The 24,119-nt window shown below is 34.1% G+C and overlaps 1 protein-coding gene across 2 annotated transcripts in view; it reads left to right on the forward strand.

Moving 5' to 3' along the window:
• The window catches only part of C4H1orf21 (chromosome 4 C1orf21 homolog), a 268,613-nt gene that overhangs the window by 190,717 nt on the left and 53,777 nt on the right, over nucleotides 1-24,119 (forward strand). Inside the window, exons 7-8 of one of the 2 annotated variants that reach the window (XM_074308574.1) lie at nucleotides 8,228-8,290; nucleotides 16,541-16,609. In XM_074308574.1, coding sequence (XP_074164675.1) covers nucleotides 8,228-8,290; nucleotides 16,541-16,609 — 132 coding nt within the window. The remainder of the gene's footprint in view (nucleotides 1-8,227; nucleotides 8,291-16,540; nucleotides 16,610-24,119) is intronic. The other variant, XM_074308575.1, reaches the window with a different exon arrangement.

Consider the following 24,119-nt stretch of genomic DNA (forward strand, 5'->3'; position numbering starts at 1 on the left):
TAGACTTTAGCAGTGTTTGCAGGGTCAAGGAATGAGAATGGTAAATCCCCCTAATAAAATAAATTGTAGGATTATGGGATTTTAGGGTTAGAAGGGATCTTAGGGATAAAATAGAACACTTCTGGTTTTATAGATATAACCAATAAAAAGTTCCTGTTCCACAATACTCGGCAAATTAAGATTCTGTGGCTCAGAACTATACATTATTAACATGCCAAACTTCAGGCCTTGATGCTTCTTTTCATTATGAATTTCATTAAAACCCTTTACTTTGAAAATTGATAATACTTACCTACCTGGCAAGTATACCATATGAATTAAGTAATTCCAGATTGAATGTAAATCAAACGTGTAAATATTTTAGTTTTCATTATATAATAATTGGAAATAAAACTATTAGTAGCCACACATAACCTTCCGAATGGCTTGGTTTTGCGAAATTAAGAGCAAAAATATCTACTAAGCTATTATCAATTTTAAATTTATTTTCTCTAATGTAGATGTTCAAGAAATCCCCTCTAATTTTCCCTGGAACAATATATCTGTTCTTCCTTTATAGGAAGAAGCATTTTAAAAAAAATAAATAAATGCATCAGTACATCTAGCAGTAAAAAGTGTAGTGTTTAATTATTTAGTGAAATGTCAAAAAAGAATAATGTTTATTTCATAAAATATATAGTATGCATTTGTCTTCATTATTGTGAAACTTGGAGCTGATATCAGTGGGAAAGCAGAAATGATTTCAGATGCCTTTCTGCAATAAGAAAGAACTGCTTTTATTTCTCTAAAGTATTATTGTATTCCAGTCCTTGTCCAGGTATCTTAATAGCAAGTAAAAAGGTTTTGGCCTAAATCATTTGTTTTTGCTGGTAATCCAAAAAAAATGAAAAAATATTTCAGTTGAATTTAGATTTGAAAACAATCTTTCTTCTTCAGTTTAGTAATTTTAGAAAAGCCATACTTTTCATGTTCATTTTGCACCCCACAACCCGTACCAAGGAATTTGTTTCAATTAATAAATCAAAGTTAAATAAATATTTATTATGTACTTATTGTTTGAAAAGAAATGTACACTAAACTCTTGGGAAATGCAAAACTCAGATGATGGACTCTCCAGTAATCTTACAAATATAGAGTGTTTATATAGTTTGCTATAGTTTAGGTGCCAGTCAATAAACACTTATTAAACTAGCCTGCTAGGTCTAGGCAGTGTGCTAAGTGCTGAGGATACAAATAGTAAAAAGAAATCACCTGCCCTCACGAAGCTTACCATCTAATGAATAAAAACAAAAGAGAAAAAGAAGCAGAAAAGGCAGGGAGGGAAGATTAGGAATGTACCTAAGCCATGATGGAAAAGTGCAAAGGAATGTAGCCTAGTCAGAAAAGGAGAAATAGCTGGCCTGAGTACCCACCTCAAATGGAAATTTAGAATGGAGCTCTTCACTCATGAAATTTAACAATTCCATCTAATTCAAGTTTTTGATTCTTTCTTTTTAATATTAATGAGTAATTTAAGGAGGTATTTAACTGATCTTTTAAATTCTATTTCCCAGCTTTGAACCTTCAGTAGCCTTCATGGTTATTTTGGTAACTGACAACTTAATGGACAATTTAAATGATACAGCAGTGGTATAGAGCTACACTGATTTTTAAAAAAGAAAGAAACACTGATACTATCTAATAAAAGTCATCTTAGGTTGAATACTTGGAGCCCAAAGATGGTCTTTTTTTCTCTGAAGTTTTGAGAAATGTATGGTAAATGTCCAAAGGAATTTGTGTGTAAGTATTTTATCTCATTCTACATGTATAATATTTTTAGATAAAATGCCATTTATATTAATAAGAACAAAATATCTGGTTTTTATTAGGGTGGGAAGCAGGATTCTCCTTGGCAAAGTGGATGATGATAACAAAGATATAATAGCAATAATAATTATTGCTGTAATAAAGGCATTTTAAAATATTATTTTATCCTTATAAAACCTTGGGAGGTAGGTGCTTTTATTATCCCCTTTTATAGATGAGAAAACTGAGGCTTAGCAAGAATTTAAATGACTTACCAAGAGATATACAGCTAGTAAACTATCTGAGGATAGATTTAAACTCAAGTGTTTCTTACATGATAGGATAGCCAGGTGGTGCAATCAATAGAGTGTCAGACCTGGAGTCAGGAAGATTCAGCTTCCTAAGTTCAAATCTGGCCTCAAAAATGTATTAACTGTATGACCCTGAGCAAGTCACTGAATCCTATTTGCCTCAGTTTCCTCATCTGTTAAATGAGCTGGAGAAGGAAATGGCAAACCACTCCAGTATTCTGCCAAGAAATCCCCAAATGGAGTCATGAAGAGTCAGGTATGACTAAGTATCTCACCTAGGCTCGATGCTGTAATAAGGAATATTGAATTGTTCCATTGGAGACATAGACATATTATAAATCAATTCAGAAAGCATTTTATTGAGTATCTACTATGTGCCAATATGGCTTTTATTATCCTTATTAAGACTATATTAATATTTATTTGTTACGCTACCTTTAAAAAAAAAAAGCATTTTCATATAGGATCATTCATTTAGAACTAGAAAGTAAAGCCATCAAGTCCACATTCATTTTCATAGATAAGTAAATTTTTTAAAATTAAAAAAAATTTAAATGATTTGCATATGTACTTAAGGTCACTTTTTTTCAGAGTAGGATTTGAAACGATGTGTGGCCAAATCAACAGACCTTTGCCCCCTCCCGAAGTAATATGCTTATGCTAATATTTGAGCATTTTGAAAATTCACTTAATCATCACATAAAATCTTGGTATTTTGTGCATAAATTCATATTTTTTGAGTTTGTATGAGTATTTGAATGTATCAGTAAATATTTGTCAAAAGAATGAATTTATTTTGGAAGTTCTTAGTCAAGCCAAGAATGTTGGTCACAGAACATGTTTAATCACTGCCAGAGTGATCAATTGAAATTACTATATTGTATTTAGCAAATTAATCTTAAAATATAGAACAGTCTAATTTTTGAGGGATTTTTGTCTGGATTCTTTCTTCAATTGGTTGTCTCTCCACAGTGATTTTTCCTAAGATATCAGTGTACATTTTTTTATGAATTTGAAAATCTTTCAACATACAGCAGCTTATGTAGTGAATAGTGAGTGACTTATAGAGTTCTCTTAAGGGTAGTAAACAAAGTATCTATCTGCCTCAGTACAAATCTTAAGACAATTCAAAAGAATCAGAACTATCACTTTAGACACATGGAGTAAACTAATTCCTGTCCAAGTGAGTAATAGTTCTGCAACCATTGGGTAATCATGTGATGCTGAAATTCAGTCTTCTATGTAAAGTGAAAGATTTGAATTTCTGTGGTCCCTTTCCGCTCTAAAATTCTATCATTCCATTTTATCCAAGCCTGAATATGTTATAAGCACTTTCAAATGAGTTTCATTGTTTTATTTATGAGCTTATCACAAGTGCAAAGATTTTCATATTTACATCTAATAAATCCATTTGACAGTGGTATTTTTTAAAGGTCCATAATACTTTTCTACTTTTAGTCTCCAGGCCAATCCGTTTATGCAGAGATAGATATTGCTCCAAAGAACTGATTTCTACATGTACAGTCATTTGTTTTATTTAAGGACTTTATCCATTTCTTTCCCCCTCATCCATATTAACCCTGATGTTGCTAATTTAATATTGGAGAAATAGGAAGGAGGCTAGAATATAGGAGCCTTGTATCTTGAGTCTTGGTTTAAATAATTGGAGACTGTGGAGCAAGTACACAGATTCAATATATCTTTATCTATGTAAAGTTGTGAAAATGCAACATAATTTTTAAAAATATTTTTAGCAGTATCCCAGAGACTTCTCTTATATTTTCTGTCAGAGGCATTGTGTGGGGGTTACAAAGACAAAAATGAAACTATTCCTGTCCTTAAGAATCTTATCTTATACTGAAAATACTAAAACATCAAATTTTCTTCCTAATTCTGAGTGTTTCTTTGCCTGTATATACCATTCTTTTATCTTTTTTTCCTATATTACATTGTGCATCAATCTCTAACTATGTGCTACTTTCTTTTTGTCACTATCTCCTATTTCTGTCTTTATCTTATTTTTCTTTTTTCATCTTGCATCTTTGCTTCTGTACCATGATGAGTAAAATCAGTTGTTCTTTTTTTAATAATAGCTTATTCCCTAGACAGGAAGTAATCCAATATAGGTTAAACATGTGCAGTTTTTCTACACATATTTCCACAATTATCATGCTGCAAAAGAAAATTAAATTAAAAAGGGGGAAAATGAGAAAGAAAACAGAAATGCAAGCAAATAACAACAAAAAAGGAGAAAACACAATGTTGTAATCTACACTCAATTCCCCTCAAATTGGGGCTGCAGATGGGTGCAGATGACTCTATCACAAATCTATTAGAAATGTCCTAAATAACCTCATTGTTGAAAACAGCCATGTCCATCAGAATTAATCATCACATAATCTTCTTGTTGCTGTTTATAATGTTGAATGGGTTCTACTCACTTCACTTAATATCGGTTCATGCAAGTTTTTCCAGGCCTTTCTGAAATCATCCAAAAGCAGGGTTTTTTCCCCTTATTTCATATTTACTGAATAGATCTTTGTATTTTCTATTCTTAATTTTAAAAGATGAATTTATATTTTTCTTTGGAGACTAAGTATCTTTCTAAAATAGTTTGGTAGTAGTAACTTTATGTACATTATACTTATTTTATATTTTAAATTTCAGTGTATGCCCCCTTATTAATCTATAAAGTCTGTGAGGGCAGGGACTTAGTGTTCTCTGAACCAAGGTGTTTTCTCTACAAACTCTACCCCTACATTTTGTCTCCCACGATACCAACTTAGAATAGTACATTCACATGGAGTTATTCTGAGAATAAATGAAATAATATTTGTCAAGTTCTTAGCATAGTAACTGGCACAAAGTATATAGTAGCTTATGGCTTAATAAATAGATCCCCTACTATTTTTTACTTAACCCTTCTTCTATGGAATACATTTAAATCCAAACCCATGAATAAAATTTTTCATTATCACCATCAGAAGATATACACCATGGTCCATGAGGAGAAGAAGGGGCCAAGGGAAGCTGTTGTAGAACTTGTTGACTAAAAGATGTCTGCCTCTATATTTTAAAACAACTGAGCAAAATTTTTTCTCAACAAGTTTTGCAAGTTCCAGGAAGTTTGCTACATCAAGAATCTTATGAATAATTAAATTTCCAGTTCTAATTATATTTTCATAGCTTACTGGTCTAAGATTATCATAGCATGCTTATAACCCTTATCCTTACTTTAGTTTCTTTCATACCTAATATTTGCCTATTAAACCCTTAGAGAAGGCACATCAACATTATCTACCATTTCAAAGGGCATTACTAAGGTGTCCGGACACAATTTCTAGTTTCCAGCAGAGTTTCCCTACAGACAACTTTGGAAGAGGATGCCAAGGTTATTTTTTATACCTTATGACTGTTCTCTGTCTCTGCTTCTTTCTTTACTCATCCGTTGCTACTTCTCTTCTTTATTTATCTAAACCTTTTTCTTTGTCTTTACCTATTTCCATATCATCATCAAAGTATGACTTGTTTTGCTTGTCCCCAAAGGGACAAACCAAAAGAAATGAAGTTCCAAAGGGGCAAATTTAGGCTTGATATCAGAAAAAACTGCCTAAGCAGTAAAGCTGTCCAAGAGAGGAACAAGGTTGCATGAGAGCTGATGGGTTTCCATTCTTGAAGTGTCCTCAAGCAGGTCTGGACAATTGCTTCCCCAGTATAGTGGAGATACCTCTATTTATGGGCAGGATTAGGTCAGAGGTATCAAACAATGCTATCACATTTAGCAGGTTAAAATATAACTGGAAAATATTTAACAAAATAAGTAATATGTATGTAATGTAGATGTGTAAGTATACATATTTGTTGATCTTTGTTAAGTTCATAATGAAAAACAAATAGATATTTTTTAAAATAAGGATATTGAACTAGTTGTTTTCCAAATTCTCCTGTGGCTCTCACTGTGTAGTCCTTTTGATTTGGTTCAGTTTCACACATTTAAAAATGCTACTCAACTTTTATATGGAATCAGGAACATTCATCTTCCTGAGTTTAAATTTGGTCTCAAATACTTACTAGCTCTATGTCCCTGATCAAATCATTTAATTCTGTTTGCCTCCATTTTCTCATTTGTAAATTAAGCTGGAGAAGGAAATTGCAAGCCATTCCAATATCTTTGCCAAGAAGACCTCAAATGGAGTCACAAAGATAAGCCTGAAGCAATTGAACAAGAAGAAGTAAACCAGAGGAGGTGATAGTGGTAGTGTTCTCTAGCTATGTCTAGGGAATAGACCTTCTGGATTCAAAGATTCCCAAGTAACCTAGATGCTAGAGGGGCATAAAGAGCTCTAGAGTCAAGGCAGCTTGACCTTATTCTCCACAAAAGAAGGATGGCTTCCAATCCTGGCTGACGCACCAACCTTAATAAGACTGCCTAATCTCTCTCTATTCTTATCAGATTCCTAGACTTCATGAGAATCTTGAGATCATCTAGTATGGGCTTGCCTGTTGAATCAATGTCCTCTGCAACATCTCTAAGAAATTAGTCTCCATTTTTCTCATTTCTAAAATGAGGAATCTGGACCAGATCTCCAAGGCTCTTAAGATTGAGTGTTTTGATGATTCTGTATTTTTTTTCTTTTGCCTTTCAGAATAGTTTGATGGTTAGTAAGTGAGAGGTGTGGACCAAATGGTCTCTAAGGTATATTCTAGCTCCAAACTTGTGATCATGAGCCTATGTATAGCAAATGACAGCTGACATCTACAGAACACTTTAAAGTTTGCAAAGCACTTCATATACATTTATCTCACTTAAAGATCAACATAATTCTGTAAGGGCAGTGTCTAGATATTACACTTATATTTTGCAGGCATGTCCATCAAATTTGCACTTGGCATAAAGTTGGAAGAAATATCAAATGCACTGAATGAGTTAGTTCTTAACCACTAGGCAAGAGTTTGAGAAGATGACATTCATTAGAGATAAATTTAAAGTCGTATACTAAAGTTCAAAAATTCAACTCCAAAAGTGTGAGATGAAGGATACATTATTAGATAGCAATTTGTTTGAAAAATATTGAGAGGTTTAGTGAAGGACAAGTGCACTTTGAGTTAGTGTGATGTGGAGACATTGGGAAAGTGAGGGTCCAGAACTTGGAGCTGATAATCGTTCTGTCCTTTCTCCCTTCATCATTTCTTTCCTGAGTATTGTGTTCAGTTCTGGAGACCACATTTTCAAAAGGACAATGATAATCTAGAGTGTCTAGAAGATTACAACTAGCATGGGCAATGACCTTGTTATGACATGAAAGGAACAATTTTTTTAAAAAAGGAATGGTGTTTAGCTTCAAGAAGATTTAAGGAAACATGATTAAAGAGCTGGCATGTAAAAGATAGGACATACCAGGAACAATGGGTAGAAATTGCAAAGAGAGAAATATAAGTTTTATAAAAGGAAAAATTTCCTAACAGAGCTACACAAAAGTAGAATGGGCTGAATCAACAGGTGACAGATCCTTTCCTTTTCAGGTTTTCAAGCAGAGATGAGATCTTATTAGGTATATTGAATAGCAGGGATTCTTTTCAATTTGGGGATGATTAGAGAGCCACTGAGGTCCCCTTACAAAATTCTTTGATTCTGAAGCTAGAGACATAAATAAATATGAGAGGTGAGATCTGAAAGTCTTCCTGACCCTAGAGCACCCTTTCTTCTTCACTGAGGTTAAATGAATGAAAAAGGTTCAGGAGATGATCACTGGACAGTTCTGGCTGCTCCATTGATATCTTCACAACGAGAAGATAAAGTGAGAATCCTGGTGACAACATTTTGGTAGTACATGGAGAAAAATCTCACAAGATGAGTAGGCAAAGATGAGTAACAGTGGAAGGAATCCCTTCATCACTGAGAACACAGATCTATTTGTGTAAGCATACAGGAAGAAACTAGGCCACTATATAGAAGAAACCATTATATTTTGACATTCAAAGTATTGATGGAGTTCAGGAAAGGAGAGGGATCAAATCTGTCCCTTATTATGTCCTTTCCTTCTCCTTCTCCTTAAGGTTTTATGGGATGGGGGAAAGGGGGCCAAAGTTCTTTTTTTTTTCAATTATGTTTCCATTATATATTCTTCCAGGACCTAAGTCCACTGATCACCCTCTCTCATGTATATTCAATTTCCACTGAAGATCAGGATGAGGTAAGACTTATAGGGGGATAGAAAAGGGGTAGATCTCCCATTTATTTTATCATTTTTATCATTTTGGAAACTTCCTCCTTCAGTGATGATCTGCAAATCATCTATATAAATATAGTCTTGGAGAGTTGCCTAGAGCACTGGGAAACTTAATAGCGTGTCCAAGTTCACACTGGTGACTACCATCCATCCACTCTGCATATGTCTTGAATGTTCATGGTTGTTTGCATATTGCCTCACCTATTAAAATGTGACCTTGAGGACTTATTTATCTTTCTATTCCCAGCCCTTAAGGCTGTTCCTGGCACATAATGAGTACTTAATATATGCTTGTGGACTGATTCATGACTAGGTAGTATGTCTCCCTGACTCCAAATTTACCCATTATTGCCACTCTGCCTCTCATAAAATCATAGAATTTTAAAAGTGGAGTAGATCTTAAAGATATCTAATGAGGTAGGAGTTTGGCACCAGTCTTCCTAAAAGGGATATACTGAATGTGGACAGAAATGGACTAAATCAAAGTCTCTTTGCTGATTACCCTCCCAACTACCTTAGAGAAAAAGTCAAAAACAAACCCCAATTTTTTTGCTGATTTTGTTTTTCTTATTACTTTGTGTTTTGTCCTTACAAAAAAAGTTATTATTAAAAAATTATTATCTTGGTTGTTGGAATTTTTTGGTGGAGAATGGTGCTAAGGCATGACACACATTTGGGCTCTATCACTCCAGAGCTGGTAGATTTAGAACATTGTTGATAGTCATATCAACTAAACAGGAAGCTATATTATGCCCTAGTAGTAAGAAGTAATAATAATTGTTCTCTCTGTCTTGAACATTATCGATATAGCGTTCATATTATATCATTTACAATTGCTATCCTAATAAAAATGTTATGACTTTTACAATGCAAATATCACAAGTCCTATTGGACATTTGAAAAAAATCTTAATTGTCACCTACCCTAGATTAAGTGCCTACTGTATTTCAAGGCCTGTGCTAAGCTCTGAGGAAACAAAAAAAGTCATTGCTCCCAAGGAACTCATATTCTAATGGGAGAGACATCAAGAAAACAACTAGCAGCTAAACAGTGCTCTAAATAGAGAACACTGATCCTGGAGTCAGGGAGAACTGAGTTCAAACCCAGCTTCAAATATTTACTGAGTGAATTTGGGCAAAGTTACTTTACTTCTGCCTGCCTTCATTTTCTCTCTGTCTCCACTGAATCCAGTTTCCTATTAAAGCTTTACAAAATCCCAAAACTTACTGGATAGCCGTATGAACATATGACATTTCCCTTCATTATTGGCATTTAATAAATGTTTGTTAAACACTGACTTGAATTAATAAGACATTGACATTATTATCTAGAACATTTATCATATCTCACACTAAAATAAAGATAGCTAGCCTTTATTAAGCACTTTTAAAGTTTATAAAGCACTTTACAAATATTATCTCATTTTATCTTCGTAACTATCCTAAAAGGATGATGCTATTTATTTTTAATCCCCATTTTTCAGATGAAGAAACTGAAGCAAACAGATTAGGTGACTTGTCCAGTGTCTGAAGCAAGATTTGAGTTCCTGTGAGATTTAAATTTATGACCATACAGTCATTATTATTTATCAAGATTGCTATGGATTTTTTTAAGGAGAAAAAAAAGTCTTTTAAAGTGAAAATTATGAATATACATCAGAGAGGCAATATGTGATATCTTAGAAAGTGCTCTGATCTTGAAGATAGGAAGACCAAAGTTCTAATGCTGCCCATTAGCAGCTCACTGGAAAGGCACGGACAAATTACCCAACCTCACTGAAAATCAGTTTTCTCATCCATTCCATGAGGACATAACTGTAGTTGAGGTTCTGATAGGACCTATTTCATGAATGTATGCAAATAAAAGTATTTCAAGTGTTCTCCACACCTTAGTGCTACATAAATGTCAGTGAGAATTATTATTAAAGAAATTTATGAACTTAAATTTCTTATCTTTGTGAATCAGAACTATACTTAATTCATACCAAAAAAAAAAAAAAAGTAAATTATGGCATTCATCATTAAACAATTTTTTCTGTAAAATTATCTGAAATGCTAACTTAAACACTATCTGGTGATAGTTTAAAAAAAAAAAAAAAAGAGGTTTGGTACTGGGAATGGTGACCTTCCTAAATGAAGTAGCTTAATTTATCTCAGAATCTCAAAGAAATAACTCTTGAATAGGAAACTGGACTTAGCCATTCAGGGGATATTACAATCACAGTGACTGACATGACAGAGGAAAAGGATGTGCTATAAGTACAAAAACAGAGTAAGCTTCAAATGATAACATACATTTCAAAACAAAATAGGAATGGTTTTTTAACCTTTCAACTTAGAAAGTAGAATAGTGATTTTGTTTTTGTCAGTAGTAAGGCTGCTTGCTTTTTTTAAATCCAGGTTTCCCTGGATATCATTTGACAAGACAAATACAAATCATAGATCCCAGTATTTATGTATACAGAGTTTTTAAAACCATATAAACAGTTATAGGAGATAGTTGGGTGGGTACTGTCCTAAATCAGTGCTTTGTACCCTGGTAGGTACTTGATTGATATCAGGGCTGTTCCATTCTGTGTCTGATTCAGAATGTAGTTCAGCTTTCATCTGAACATCTACTCTTAGGGACCCTAAAGAAGCACCCATCCTCAAAATAAAGTTCAGATTGGTTACTTAGACTTTCTACTTAGCATTAGATGGACATCTTTTATTTTTCTCCTTTGTTTTGGATTCTAAAAAATATTTGCAGGAAATACATTGACTGATGGCTTTCTTTCTCTGCTTCACGCACTCATATCCAAACCAATATTTTTCTCCAGGGCATTTTCACAGGAATTTGATTTGGTTTCTTAACTTTACTTATAAACTGGAGGAGAAATAAACTAAGATTGTTAACTGGCTTTTTGATAAAACCATATGGGAAGTCAGTGACAGGATAGCAATTCATACTTGCATCCAAGCCAGGTAAACTGAAGGAAAAAAGGGCTTCCTAATGCCTCTTATATCCTACCCTAAGAGGTCTTTGAACTTGTGTTGATTAAACAAAAATATACTATAATCATTATGGTCCTAGTATTCATTGGCTTTTAGTAAATCCCCATTCAATATATAAAGAAATTAATTCTAAAGTTTATCTTGCTAATGCATATAAGAAATAACATAGATTAACTAATCTCAATGTAATTATTTTTAGACTATAGTTATTTGCCATATGTTCCTCATCCCCTTTAGAAGTACACTCATTCCAGATTAGAGACTCCTGCTCTAAAACATACCAAGTATTCAGAATGCAGATTGAAACATTTTTTGGGAGGGAGAACCACTGAAAGAGAGCATTTATCATTTATTTTTGCCTGACAATACATGTTTGTAATAGGGAATTTGCTTTTTTTTCTTTCTTGAAAGGGAAGGAGAAAAGGCAGATCTTTGGGGAAAAAATTAATTAAAAATTAATTACTATGCCTATAGTATGAGTGAATAAGGGAAGCAAAAGCACTGTAGACCATCACTTGTAAGAAGATAGGGAACAGTGTTATACAATGAGAATGCCAGCAGCATTTCTCACTCCCCCTCCCCAAAACCAAATTCATTGTTAAGAGGTCACTGTCATTTCTGTGTGGAAAGAATGAGTAGAACATTATCTTACTTTAGAAATTTTATTTCTATTTTTTGTGCAGCTGAATCAGTGACTGATAAAAGAAGGCTCACAGATATCATAAGGGGGATGTTACTGACCAGATGACATTTCCCTTCATCTTTCTGAATGTGCTAAGAAAAAAAAATTTCCTATCAGTTTTTGTATTCCTGTAAACCATCTGTAGCTGTTTCCCACCAGCAGACATTTTTTGACTACACTTATCACTCTCTTGTACATATGTCCACTCCCACCATTCTTTACCATTTAATTACTACTCTACTGTGAATGTCAAATTAAAATTCTAAATTTATATTTCTTGGTCCCTTAGTTTTATTTAGTATGGGCAACTTCTTTCCTTCCCTTTTTGCTTCTCCTTTTTCAGCTTCCTTTTAAGACTGCCCTCCCATTCCTCTCCCTCCCCCCCCCCCCCCCCCCGCAATTAGAACAAAAATTCCTTGAGGCAGCAACTGAATTTCTTTTGCTTACGTTTATATTGATTTAGCCTAATACCTGACATGCTTAATCATACTTGTTGATATCTCAATTATACAACTCATGAATTAACTATTTGTTACATAAATCTGAGGGACTTTAGCTCTATGTAGTTCCTTTTGCCCTCATCCTATCCCACGTTTCCATTTTATGTGAAATTTAAAAAAAAAAAACACCCATGGATCTAATTTTTTCTCCTTTCTTTGACTGTGTAACATTTTAAAATATTTTAGTCTTAACTTTTAAAAAACTCAATAGTTTTAAATTTCTAAGTCACCAATTGTTTATTACTTCCACTATCTGATTTGAAAACATTAAACTAATGTAATTTCAGATCTGCTGTCCATCTGTAGAGGTGATGAATCACCATGATACTTTAACAGTCTTTATTTGACATAAAGAGGCGCAATGGGGGAGTCACTCATTCAACAAATATTTATTAAGTTCTTACTAGTCTGTTATGAGAAAAGCCACATGTGAGATCATACATCTCCTCCATCGCCTTTACAGCTATATATATTGGTGAGACCTCACTTGGCGTACAGTTTTATACATGCTTTACATTCTGTTGTCTTTAGATTGTGTGAGATCCTTTTACCTTTTTTTTTTAAATCCCAAATGCTCAGCATAATGCCTTGCACATAGTTGAAGCTTTAATAAATGCTTCTTTTTTTTAAAATTGACTCCCTATTTCCTTGCTGTCTTCTTCACAGCTTTCTATGCCACTCATATATTTGCCCTTCTCCCTTCCCTTAGTTAACTATGTCAGTCTCTCTTCTAAAACTCCAGGGACTGTCCTTATAACTTTCTTGGCCAAAGTACCTCCCTGACCACCGATTCTCTTTGTGTACGGTGGTTTCATTTTAGAAAGGGGCAGCTAGGTGGCGCAGTGGATAAAGCACCAGCCTTTAATTCAGGAGGACCCAAGTTCAAATCTAGTCTCAAATGCTATGGTTTTTGTATCCTCAAACTTTAGCATAGTGCTTGACACATAGTAACCATTTAATCAATACTTTCCATTCATTTATTAATACAATAAAAAAAATCTTAGTTTTTGCTTATAGGGATACTATATAATAATGATACAGAGAATACAGTTAACAGTATTAAGAATGACTACTGACAGTATTGATGGCACTATGGGAAAATGGGTATAATGATGTGCTATTACTAGAATTGTGGGTTGGTCCAATTATCATGGAAAGCAATTTGGAATTATTCAAAGAAAGTGACTAAAATGTTCATATTCTCTAACCAGGAGATTTCATTGTTAGGCATGTTCCCAAGAGAGTCCATATCCAAAAAAAGAACAAGTGCATCAATCAGTTAATCAATAAACATTTGATGAACATTTTCTTCACCAAACATATTTATAGCAGCACTTTTTGTGGCTGCAGAGATTGGAAACAAACTAGATGCCCTTCACTTGGGGAATGGCTAAACAAATGGTACATGAATTGTAACAGATTATTTCAATGTCATAAGAAACAATGAATATTATGATATAGACTTATTAATTAATGCAAAATGAAGTAATCAGAAGGAGGGACATTATTCCACAATGATTATAATAATGAAGCTGCAAAGAGGAACAAAAAGACAATTGAAAGTGAAGGCTGTGAAATTATAACAACAGAACTTGACCAACAAGAAGAAATAGGATAAGACCCCCTCTCCTCTTCCTACTTCTTGTAACAATAGGGGACTATGAATGTGGAACATTGCTTCATTTTATTCATTGATTTTGCTAGATTTTTTTCTTTCTCTTTTTTATCCTTTATTATAAGGAATTGAGGAAAAAGGAGAAGAAGAAAGAGGATAGATGTATTATAACTGCAGATGATTTGAAAACAAAATATATCAATAAAAATACATTTCAAGCTTTTTAAATAGCTTGACTACTACTAACCTCTGCCTTATGTTGACATTTACCAAGACTTAAAGCTAATGCAAACATTCTCTAAGCCCACAAGATAACATATCTTAGTAATATTACTGTAGCAATTATTTCTCATTCTGATGAGACTCCTGAGTCTAAAATTTAGTGTTTCTACAGACTAGCTTCCAACCTTATTTCATACTATTCCCCTTTCTTAGCTGTATTGAATTTCCAGCTGTTCCCTGAATTCAAAAGGTTGTCCATTGTCAAGTCCTTCCCCATGCACTCCTTCCTCATCCCTGCCTCTCCCAAAACTTAGCTTCTTTTAAGACTTAGCTCAAGGGCTAGCTAGATAACTACTCAGGAGAACTTTAGTTCACATTCAGCCTCAGACACTTAATACTTACTAGCTGTATGATTCACTTAACTACACCAAAAAAACAAAACAACAACAACAAAAAAAAAAAACCTTATCTCAGGTGCTATCTGTCTTCTCTTCAAAACCTTCCCTAACTGATTTTCTCCTCTCTCTCTTTAGGTTATCTTTTATTCGCTTATCTCTGCCCATATTGTATCCCCTAATAGAATATAAATTCCTGGAGGGAAGGAATTGGATTTTGTCTTTGTAATTTCCATGGAAAGGCTGTAGTATAAATAACAAGACTGATTTATCTTCTCATTATAAAATATAACTGACATTTATATAATATATTAAACAACAGCTCTATGAAGTAGGTACTACAAATATAATTCTTATTTTACAGATAAGGAAGCTAAGACTTAAGTTTCAGAGATAAAATAGCTTGCCTTAACTCATATAACAAACATCAGAAGTGAGCCTTTGAACCTAATAATTCCTGATTCTGTATCCAACATTCTTCATTATATACTCCATTGCAGAAACTTAGTAAAGATATGTTCATTTTAGTGTTTGAGGTACTGCAAAAATACCCATTTTAAAGTCACGTCAACAAGCATTTATTAAGTACTTCTTATGTATTAGGCACTCTGCTAAGTCCTGGGTACAAAAAAAAAGTCAGAAATTAGTCCTTATTCTCAAGGAAGCCCAGTTGGATGTGGGTGACAACATTCAGACATCTGTATGCAAACAAGTTAAATTGTAGATAATCTTAAAAGGGGGAAGGCTTTATAATTAATTGGTCATTAACTTTATTGAGGATAGCAATAGAGATTCAATGACTGACAGTAGGAAAATGGGATTCTAGTACTTTAGTATGTTAAAAGTCTGAGTCTCCCTCTGACATTGTTACTTTTGTGCTTTGGACATTTAGTCCCACTAGGCCAGTTTCCTCATGTAAAAAATAGAGAGGATTCAGCTAGATTACCTCCAAGATATCCCGCTCAGATTTCCCTGATTCTGAGATTAACAGCTGTGTGTCATGTCTGATTAGATCAATGCCTACCACCAAATAATATATCTAGAGTTCAAATTGTTTTCACTCTTTAAACCTATTTCTGTATTGTTTTTACTGTACTTCCCTCAAAATTTACTTCTGAGTGTCAGAAGTTTCCTTTTGTGCATCTAAGAGATATATTTTAAGAAGCTTGTATTTAAATATAGCATTTTGGTTTGGAGTGGGTAGGGGAATTTTTGTCTAGTATTTTTCTTAAAAACAAAAACAAAACAAAATTGGGAATCAGAGCTATTTTCTCACACCAAGAAATTCCTTAGCTTTTTCTATTTTTATTCCACAACATTGAAATAACTATTTAAAATGCTGATAAAGACTTAAATGTCAGATTTTTTAAAATTACTCAAAAGAATAATGTAAAGAGCTTTCCTTTTAGTTTACTATCACAAGGAGCTACCTAATTATCTTCTGGGTAGTTCAAAGGGGAAAAAAATTATATTTGATATCCAGTAGCTTTTAAGGTTAATATAGATTTCATATAGTTAAATAATAATCATTAAGATAACTCTGACCTTGGTACTCTAGGGTGAAAAAATGTAAGAAATTAAATAAATCTGAATTTTGAAATTAGGGGAAAAAAGATGATTCTGACCTCAGAACATTTTGTTTTAAAAAGTATAGCCCCATTTTGATTCTACTTTGTATTTTTTTAATAGATCTCTTCTCCCAACAAAGAACCAAGCTCATGAGTTTTAAGTATAAACTTAGATCTTTACATAGTATACCAGTCATAGAACAGGTATTTATTAAATACTATTGATTGCTTCTCCATAGAATTGCGAATTTGTTTCATCATGGCATGAAGGTGACGTTGACCCTGTCTGCCAGCCCTACCCTACAAAGGTAGAAAAGCTTTTTAGTATAAGTCAAATAATGAGCTAATTTTTTTTTGTTCTTCAAAACCAAAATTGCCCACCAACTCATGGGTTTTTTAGTTGCCACTCTTTATGAATTGATGGTACAAGTGATGAAGTACTGAACTAGAGGCAAAGAGACCCAAGTTCTAATTCTGCCTTCGACATTTAGTAGCTGTGTGAACCTGGACAAGTCATGTAATATTTCAGCCTCAGTTTTCCCATCTGTCAAATGGAAACAGTAATAATACCTACTTCCCAGAATTGTTGTGAGGATCAAATGAGATAGTAAATTAATTTTTAAAAAAAAAAATAAATAAATAAACTTTAAAATCTTAAAGAGCAGCTGGGTGATACAATAGGTAGGGCATTAGCCCTGAAGTCAGGAGGATATGAGTACAAATCCAGCCTCAAACACTAGCTAAGTAACCCTCGGCAAGTCCCAGACCTATTGTCTCAAAAAAAAAAAAAAAAAAAACCAAGCACTTTAAATTAAAGTTCCATTCAAAAAATTATAGTTATTATTGGGAATACCCTTGTTACCATCAGTACTTTTCCAAAGAGTTAGAAAAGTAGTTAATTCTCAAATTCTTAAAGTAATTATTGCTCAGCACTGGACTAGGCACAGTGAAAGACACAAAGTATTAAATGTGTTTTCTACCCAAGGAACTCGAAAGGCATTTAGTGCCAATTTTGTCCCAGGTACTTTGATAACTGCTGGGGATATGAACATAAGCAAAAAGGAAGCCAGTCCTTGTCTCCAAGGAATTTAGATTCTCCTGAGCGATGGGAGGTGGGGATACCTGGAAACAACATGCTGGAGGGAGAAGATTGCTGCTCTGGGTAATAGAAATTTAGAATTACAGCCTGAAGGAATGAATTGACTGGCTGGGGCAACTAGGTGGCACAGTGGATAGAGCACCAGCCTTGAAGTCAGAAGGACCTGAGTTCAAATCTGGTCTCAGACACTTAACATTTCCTAGCTGTGTGATTCTGGGATAAGTCACTTAACCCCAATTGCCTCAGCAAAAAAGAAAGAAAGTTGACTGGCTTGAGCCTCTCCAGAAAATGGAGGAACTAACCAGTTGGGGAAGGGAGCCAGCATGGTAGCAGAATATTGTAGTGTGATAAAGTAATAGGAAGACAATGGAGGTTCCATTGTGAAGAGGAGCCTGATGCTGAGGTAAGTTATTGGATGAAACTGCACTTAAAGCATGCTGCTGAAATCCTGAAAATCAAAAGTACACTGGGGAAGGCAAACAAGACTGAAGTATTCAAATAGTAGGTATGATATGATATTCTAGTGAGTGCTACTGCCCATGTTATAATCAAGCAGAGGAAACCTTATAAATCATGCAAAATCTTATTGGCTTTGTTTTAGTCAGATTGCTTTGTATTGCTTTGTTCTCTAAGACACAACTTGTAAAACTTGTGGAGGCCTACTTGAGTGGTTAATAGAGAATCTTAAGCCATTTACTGTAGATTAATATTTATGCCATTTTGAGCTTTAGGATCCAGGTAAACTTGAAGGAAGAGAATCAAGTGCAAGAGAAATCTATTTTCCTGCCTCCCATCCTGAAAGCACAAACATTAGCCAGATTCCTTTGCTGTCCTACACTGCTCCCCCAGAAGAAGATCCATACTAAAATCTAAAACACTGTATAGGGTTTTTGTTTTTTTTAATGTCACCTGTTAACATTAACTTTAAAGTGTTTATTTTTCTGAGATTTGATTTTGAGAATAAGTGTGCTGTGTAAACAAAAAATACTACATGATAATTATGGAAATATATATATAGCAGAATTGCACATTTAACATATATTCTGGATTACTTGCCCTCTGGGGGGGGGGGAAGGTAGAGGGGAAGGGAGGGAAAAAAAATTTGGACCACAATGCTTTGCAAGGGTGAATGTTAAAAATTAACTATGCATATGTTTTGAAAATAAAAAAAAAACTTTAAAAAAAATAAAATAAAAAAAGACTGCTGGATATGGACTCCAAGAAACCTAGACCCTCCTCTGCACTTACTGTGTAATCCTGGGCAGATGACCCTTTGAATCTTGGTTTTTGTTCATCTATAAAATTGGGGTAATCCCATCTGTTATAGAAGCAATATTACCTAATGGATCCCAAGTTAGCTTTGGAGTTAGGCCTGGATTCGAGGTTGGCCCCCTAGTTAATGCTGTGGGACTCCAGCTAAAACAATATTAAAAAAAACATCAATTTCATTCATTTGATATCCTTACAGCAGAGATTTATAATAAACATTATAGATTTAGAGCCAGTAGAAAACTTAAAGGAAATCTAATCCAGCAATCTCATTTTAGAGGGAAGAAAACTGAAGCACAGAGAGTACAAGTGATAGAACTGGGCTTTGAAACTTAGGTCTCCTGACTCCAGCTGCAGTGTTCTTTCTAGCCCCAGCACATGGCACACACCAGGAGCTTACTAAATGCTTATTAATTATTTAACATAATCTCTCACTGTCTGACAGTTCTCATTCAGTTACAATTTGTAAAGCAGTTCTTTGTTGGGACAGGCAGTTTGCTGAGTTAATGAATTACCTTCCTTATAGGTAGGGATGTGCTGGAGCCAGCTCCAAGAATTGTTAATCTGAATTTCAGTGAGCATTCACACTTGGAAACTGGTAAATGATACAAATCAGGGATTGATTTACTATTTTGTTGGTTGCCTATACTTAAGATAGTGTTGGGAAAATGTGAATAATTCAGAATAAACCCAGAAAAGTGTCCCGCACACTGTTTTTATTTCCTCTGGAGAGCTGACCTGATTTTCCTAGCACATCACTGTTAGGATGAAAGCACTTTATAAATCTTAGAACACTATATTAATGTGTTATTATTTTAATCATTTAGTGATGACATTTGTGTATTTTTTCTTATTTCCCTTTCTCCTCTCTCCTGGCTTTCTGGAATATATTTCTAGGCATCCTATGTTATTTCTACTCTAAATCATAGAATTTGAGCATCAGAAAGCACCTTCAAAGTTATCTTATCCCCTTATTTTATAAAAGCATCTTTAACTAGAAGAGGTATGATTTGGCCAAATCAGGCAGCTAGTTAGTGATGAGATAAGGATTACCACCCAGATATGTTTACATGATGCCTTTCCAAAACCAAAATACCTTTTAAAAAATTAGAGAACTCAAGATGTATTCAAGAGAACATAGAAAGGAAAAACTTCTCTGGTAACAAAATTTCTAACAAAAGGAACTGTTGAAATACATCTGCTTCAAAGATGCGATTATATAATTAAGCACAAAATTGTCCACATACAGAAAGTCAGTGAGAAGACTTTTATTAATTAAAGTATTTATTAAATTAATTTAAATTTAATTATTACTTAATTAAATTTAAATTAAGTTAATTAAATACCTACTAGGTGTCAGACACTATGCTAAGCTGTGTAGATACAAAGAACTAATACAAGCATTTAATACTCAAGTCACTAAGTTTTTATTGAGAATTTACCATGTGTCAGACACTATGTTAAGCTCTGGAGATACAAAGAGAAAGGCAAAAGATAGCTTCTGCACTCAAGTTTAATGTGATAGAACACTATAGTTGGACTCTAGAGTTTATATAGTGTATGTATATGTGTATATCATATATATCTGAGTGTGCATAAACATACATGCATATATTAATCAAGTCAATAAGTATTTATTGATATCTACTCTGTGCTGGACTCTATGCTTTAAAGACATGATGGCAGAATCCCAAGAAGGAGGATGGCTGATCTAGGCCTTTCCTCAAAAGGGATGTTTAGGGAGGAACTCACTGATGGGAGGGATGAGGTACAGCAGAGGAGCAATAGCTGATGAATGATGGCCAGTCTTGAGATTGCAGAATGACTAGTCTGGACTCTTCCTCTTAGCAAATACTTATAGATTAGATTGAATGCTATTAGACAACAGATTTAATAAAAGTCTCCAAATTTGGTTTTTTTGGCTTTTTTTCTGAGGCAATTAGGATTAAGTGATTTGCCCAGAGTCACACAGCCAAGAAGGGTTAAGTGTTTGAGGTGACATTTGAACCCAGGTCATCCCGACTTCAGAATTGGTGACCTATCTACTGTGTCATTTAGCTGCCCCAAGCCTCTGAGTTTATTTTATTATAATAGGATTATGGATTTAGAAGAAGAAGAAACCTTAAAAGTCACCTAGTCTAACCACTTGATTTTCCAGGTAAAGTAACTGAGGCCCCAAAGGATTATGACTTATCCAAATTCACAGGAGAGCTAGGATTTAAACCAATTTCCTCTGATCCTAGTCCAGCATCCTTTTTACTATACTACCTTGCCTTCTAGCTTCTTAAAGGAGATATTATCTGATCCAGTTTCATTATTCTACAGGTTTGGAAATTGAGGCCCATAGTGGTGAAGTGACTTTTCCAAATAATAAATGGCATTTTTTTCATCATAATGTTCAATAAAAGCATGTTTCTCTTAAGTTAGGATACCACCTATATAGTTCAAAGTGTGTACCCTATTTAAATATGAGAAGCAAATCATGTTTAATTTTAGTTTTCATAGAGCCTCAGTGGTATGTATTTCCATATCCAATCATAAGGTCATATATTTGATACTATCCCTGGCATGAATCAATATCCCAGGATCATTATGCAGTTGTTTCTGAGCTCTGGTGCAGAGCTCTTCCTTCAGCATTTCCCTCTTGGACGTCTTGCTTTCAACCTATGTCTTGTCACTGTTTTCAGTTATGAAGGTTTTTTTGGGGGGAAAGGAAAACATAAAAGAACTGAAAAGAACTCCTATAGACTTTGAATATAGATTCTGAGCCTATCCACAAATGCATAGTAAAGGCAGAAATTGAATTGGAGAATAGCTCATTAGTCATGGCTCTATCTGAGCAGCTTTGTTCTCTTTGGATAATAGCTCCTATAAAGTTGCGCCTTCCTAGCAGCCCTATGAGTTAGGTAGTTCAAGTATTTCCATCTCGCTTTTATGGGTCATAGAACAGTCTCTGAAAGGATGATAGATTTACCCACCATCAAACAGAAGGTCAAAGCTGGAATTTGTATCTTCTGACTTCATATTTTTTCCCTTTTTAAAATTATAAAGTCAGAAGTCATCAACAAACAGAAGAATTGCAATTAAATATACAAAGAATTTTTTTAAAAGATTTTATTTGAAATCATGGACATCTGCTACATTTTTAAAAGGTGTGTGTTAAATTTAACAAGGGAGTAACAAAATTACCCCTTATGTATTCCTTGTGAACTTCTTTGGGCTTCCTCTTCTGTATTATTTAAGGTTTTATTAATGTTCTTTAGCTCTTTTCTTCTCCCCTTCTCCCGCCCCGCTCTGCCCAGTCTCTGCTCTTGCTCTTTCCATGTAGTACTCTGAACATGTGTTTATAATGGTCTGACTTGTTCTCTTGCACTGTGCACACTGTTCTAGAATAGCATTTCCCAAATTGTGTTCTGAGCAACCCTGGTGCTTCCATGCGGTATGAATGGTGTTCTCTGAGAAGGCAATGCTAGCATTATTTTTACCTCTGAAATATTAAGCATGAAATTATGTTTTGTTAAAATTCTGACTCTTCCCACACCAACACTCTAGTGTCACTTAGGAATAATGTGATAGAGAATGGATATTTATCTCATTAAGCAGACGTAGCTTTAACATTAGCTAAGGGGAAACATGTATTGTTCAGCCTGAGTCCCAGCCTGTCCCCTCCAAAAATGTTAAACTCAATGTGTGTATGTGTGTATACATATATACAGAGATATATATACATATTCATATATGTATATTGCATAGATGCATATCCCTTCCTATCCCTTCCTTGCCTCTATCTAAGTATCACTCATAAAATCCTAAAGGAAGTCTTTTGTTTTGCGACCCATTGTAGAACTAATTTATGATTAGTTTGTTGCTCAGGAAATGAGACTCCAGTTATTTACTATTATTTATCTAGAGTTATTGCTCAATTCAGCCAGTGGTATGAAACATTTATTATCTATAATATTTTGTGATATGAAAATAAGTTTAATTTCCTCTGTTTTGCTCCCATAAAAGTTGTATGTTTTACTCCATTTCTCTCTTCTTTCCTAAGAATATTTGATAATAGATTTAGGTATGGATTAGAATGTAGCTGTCATAAAACCCCTTCATTCTATAGATGAGGAAACAGTCCCTGGAAGAAATTAAGGGATTTGCCCCCTGGAAATACAGATAATAACTTGACATTCAGGTGGTCAAATCAGAACCAACTTCCTCTTCAGAGGATCAAGTTCCTTTTCTATTCTTCCTTGTATGGGTTCCTCTTTTGTCCAGATGTCTGAGTGACTCAGTTCTCTATTGGAGAGACTTATACACCTCTTCCTTCATTCTTCATTGGACAAGGTATTATTGAAGAAAAAAAAAATTTGTATTCTGCATTGTGGACACGAACCTGCCGAAAACAATTCTTATTAATTTACCATTATTCTAAATTCAAGTATTGTTCTGCTTGAAAAAGAAACAGCCAAACTGACATCCCTCTTATGCCCTTGGACATCTTGCTGAGTGAGACAAGGCATTTCAAAGCAACATTTTATAGAATTCTTGAATAAGGAAATTTCACAATGTTAAAAATATAATTATACAGCTTCATCAACCCAGAACAATAGTCACTTAATCTTGCAGAATCATTTTCCTGAAATCATTCAAATGTCTCTGTGACCACTTCCTTCAAGTGACTGCTACTCTTGGGTGAAGCATTCAGTAAAAGTGCTTCACTCAAGGTTCTTTTGCCCTTGTCCTTGCCCGTTTATTGCCCTAGTTTCTTCAAGGCACAAGTCCCTCATGGATTGATTAGAGAGGGACTTACAGGATATTATTTCATAATTGACAGTAAAAGAGATATTGTTAAAGCATTCTCTTTCAGATTAGATTTAAGACTTCACATATGATACACTAAACATACTTTCTAAATTTTTCTAAATAGAGCAGGATCAAGCAACAGGAGGCCCTGTCTACTTCTACAGTAGCCCCTAGAGCTAAAATTATTTTTGCCTTCCAGAACGATCATTTCTTTAACTTGATAGCTTTAGCATAGTATTAGTTAGATTAATACATGTTTTATTAAAAGTACCCTTTTCTCTCCACCCCTTAGGTCTCCAACATGTATCACATATTTATTATAGTATTTTATGACATGAAAATAAGTTTAATTTCCTCTCCCATAAAGGTTGTTTGTTTTACTCCTTTTCTCCCTTCTTTCCTAAGAATATTTGATGATAGATTTAGATGTGGAAAAAAATGTAGTACGTTTTATTCTTTATTCTATAATTGAAACAGTTCCTGCAAGAAGTTAATGGACTTGCCCTTGGAAATACAGATAATAAATAGTAGAGGTACAATCTGAACCCAACAATTCCTGACTCCAAGTCCAGGACTAACCATTATGCCACACCATCCAGTCCTCATTTACAGATGATGAATACATTGATGTTAGATGATTAGCCAAGGTCACC

Source organism: Sminthopsis crassicaudata, chromosome 4 (genome assembly GCF_048593235.1).
Source record: "Sminthopsis crassicaudata isolate SCR6 chromosome 4, ASM4859323v1, whole genome shotgun sequence".
Taxonomy (NCBI): Eukaryota; Metazoa; Chordata; class Mammalia; order Dasyuromorphia; family Dasyuridae; genus Sminthopsis; species Sminthopsis crassicaudata.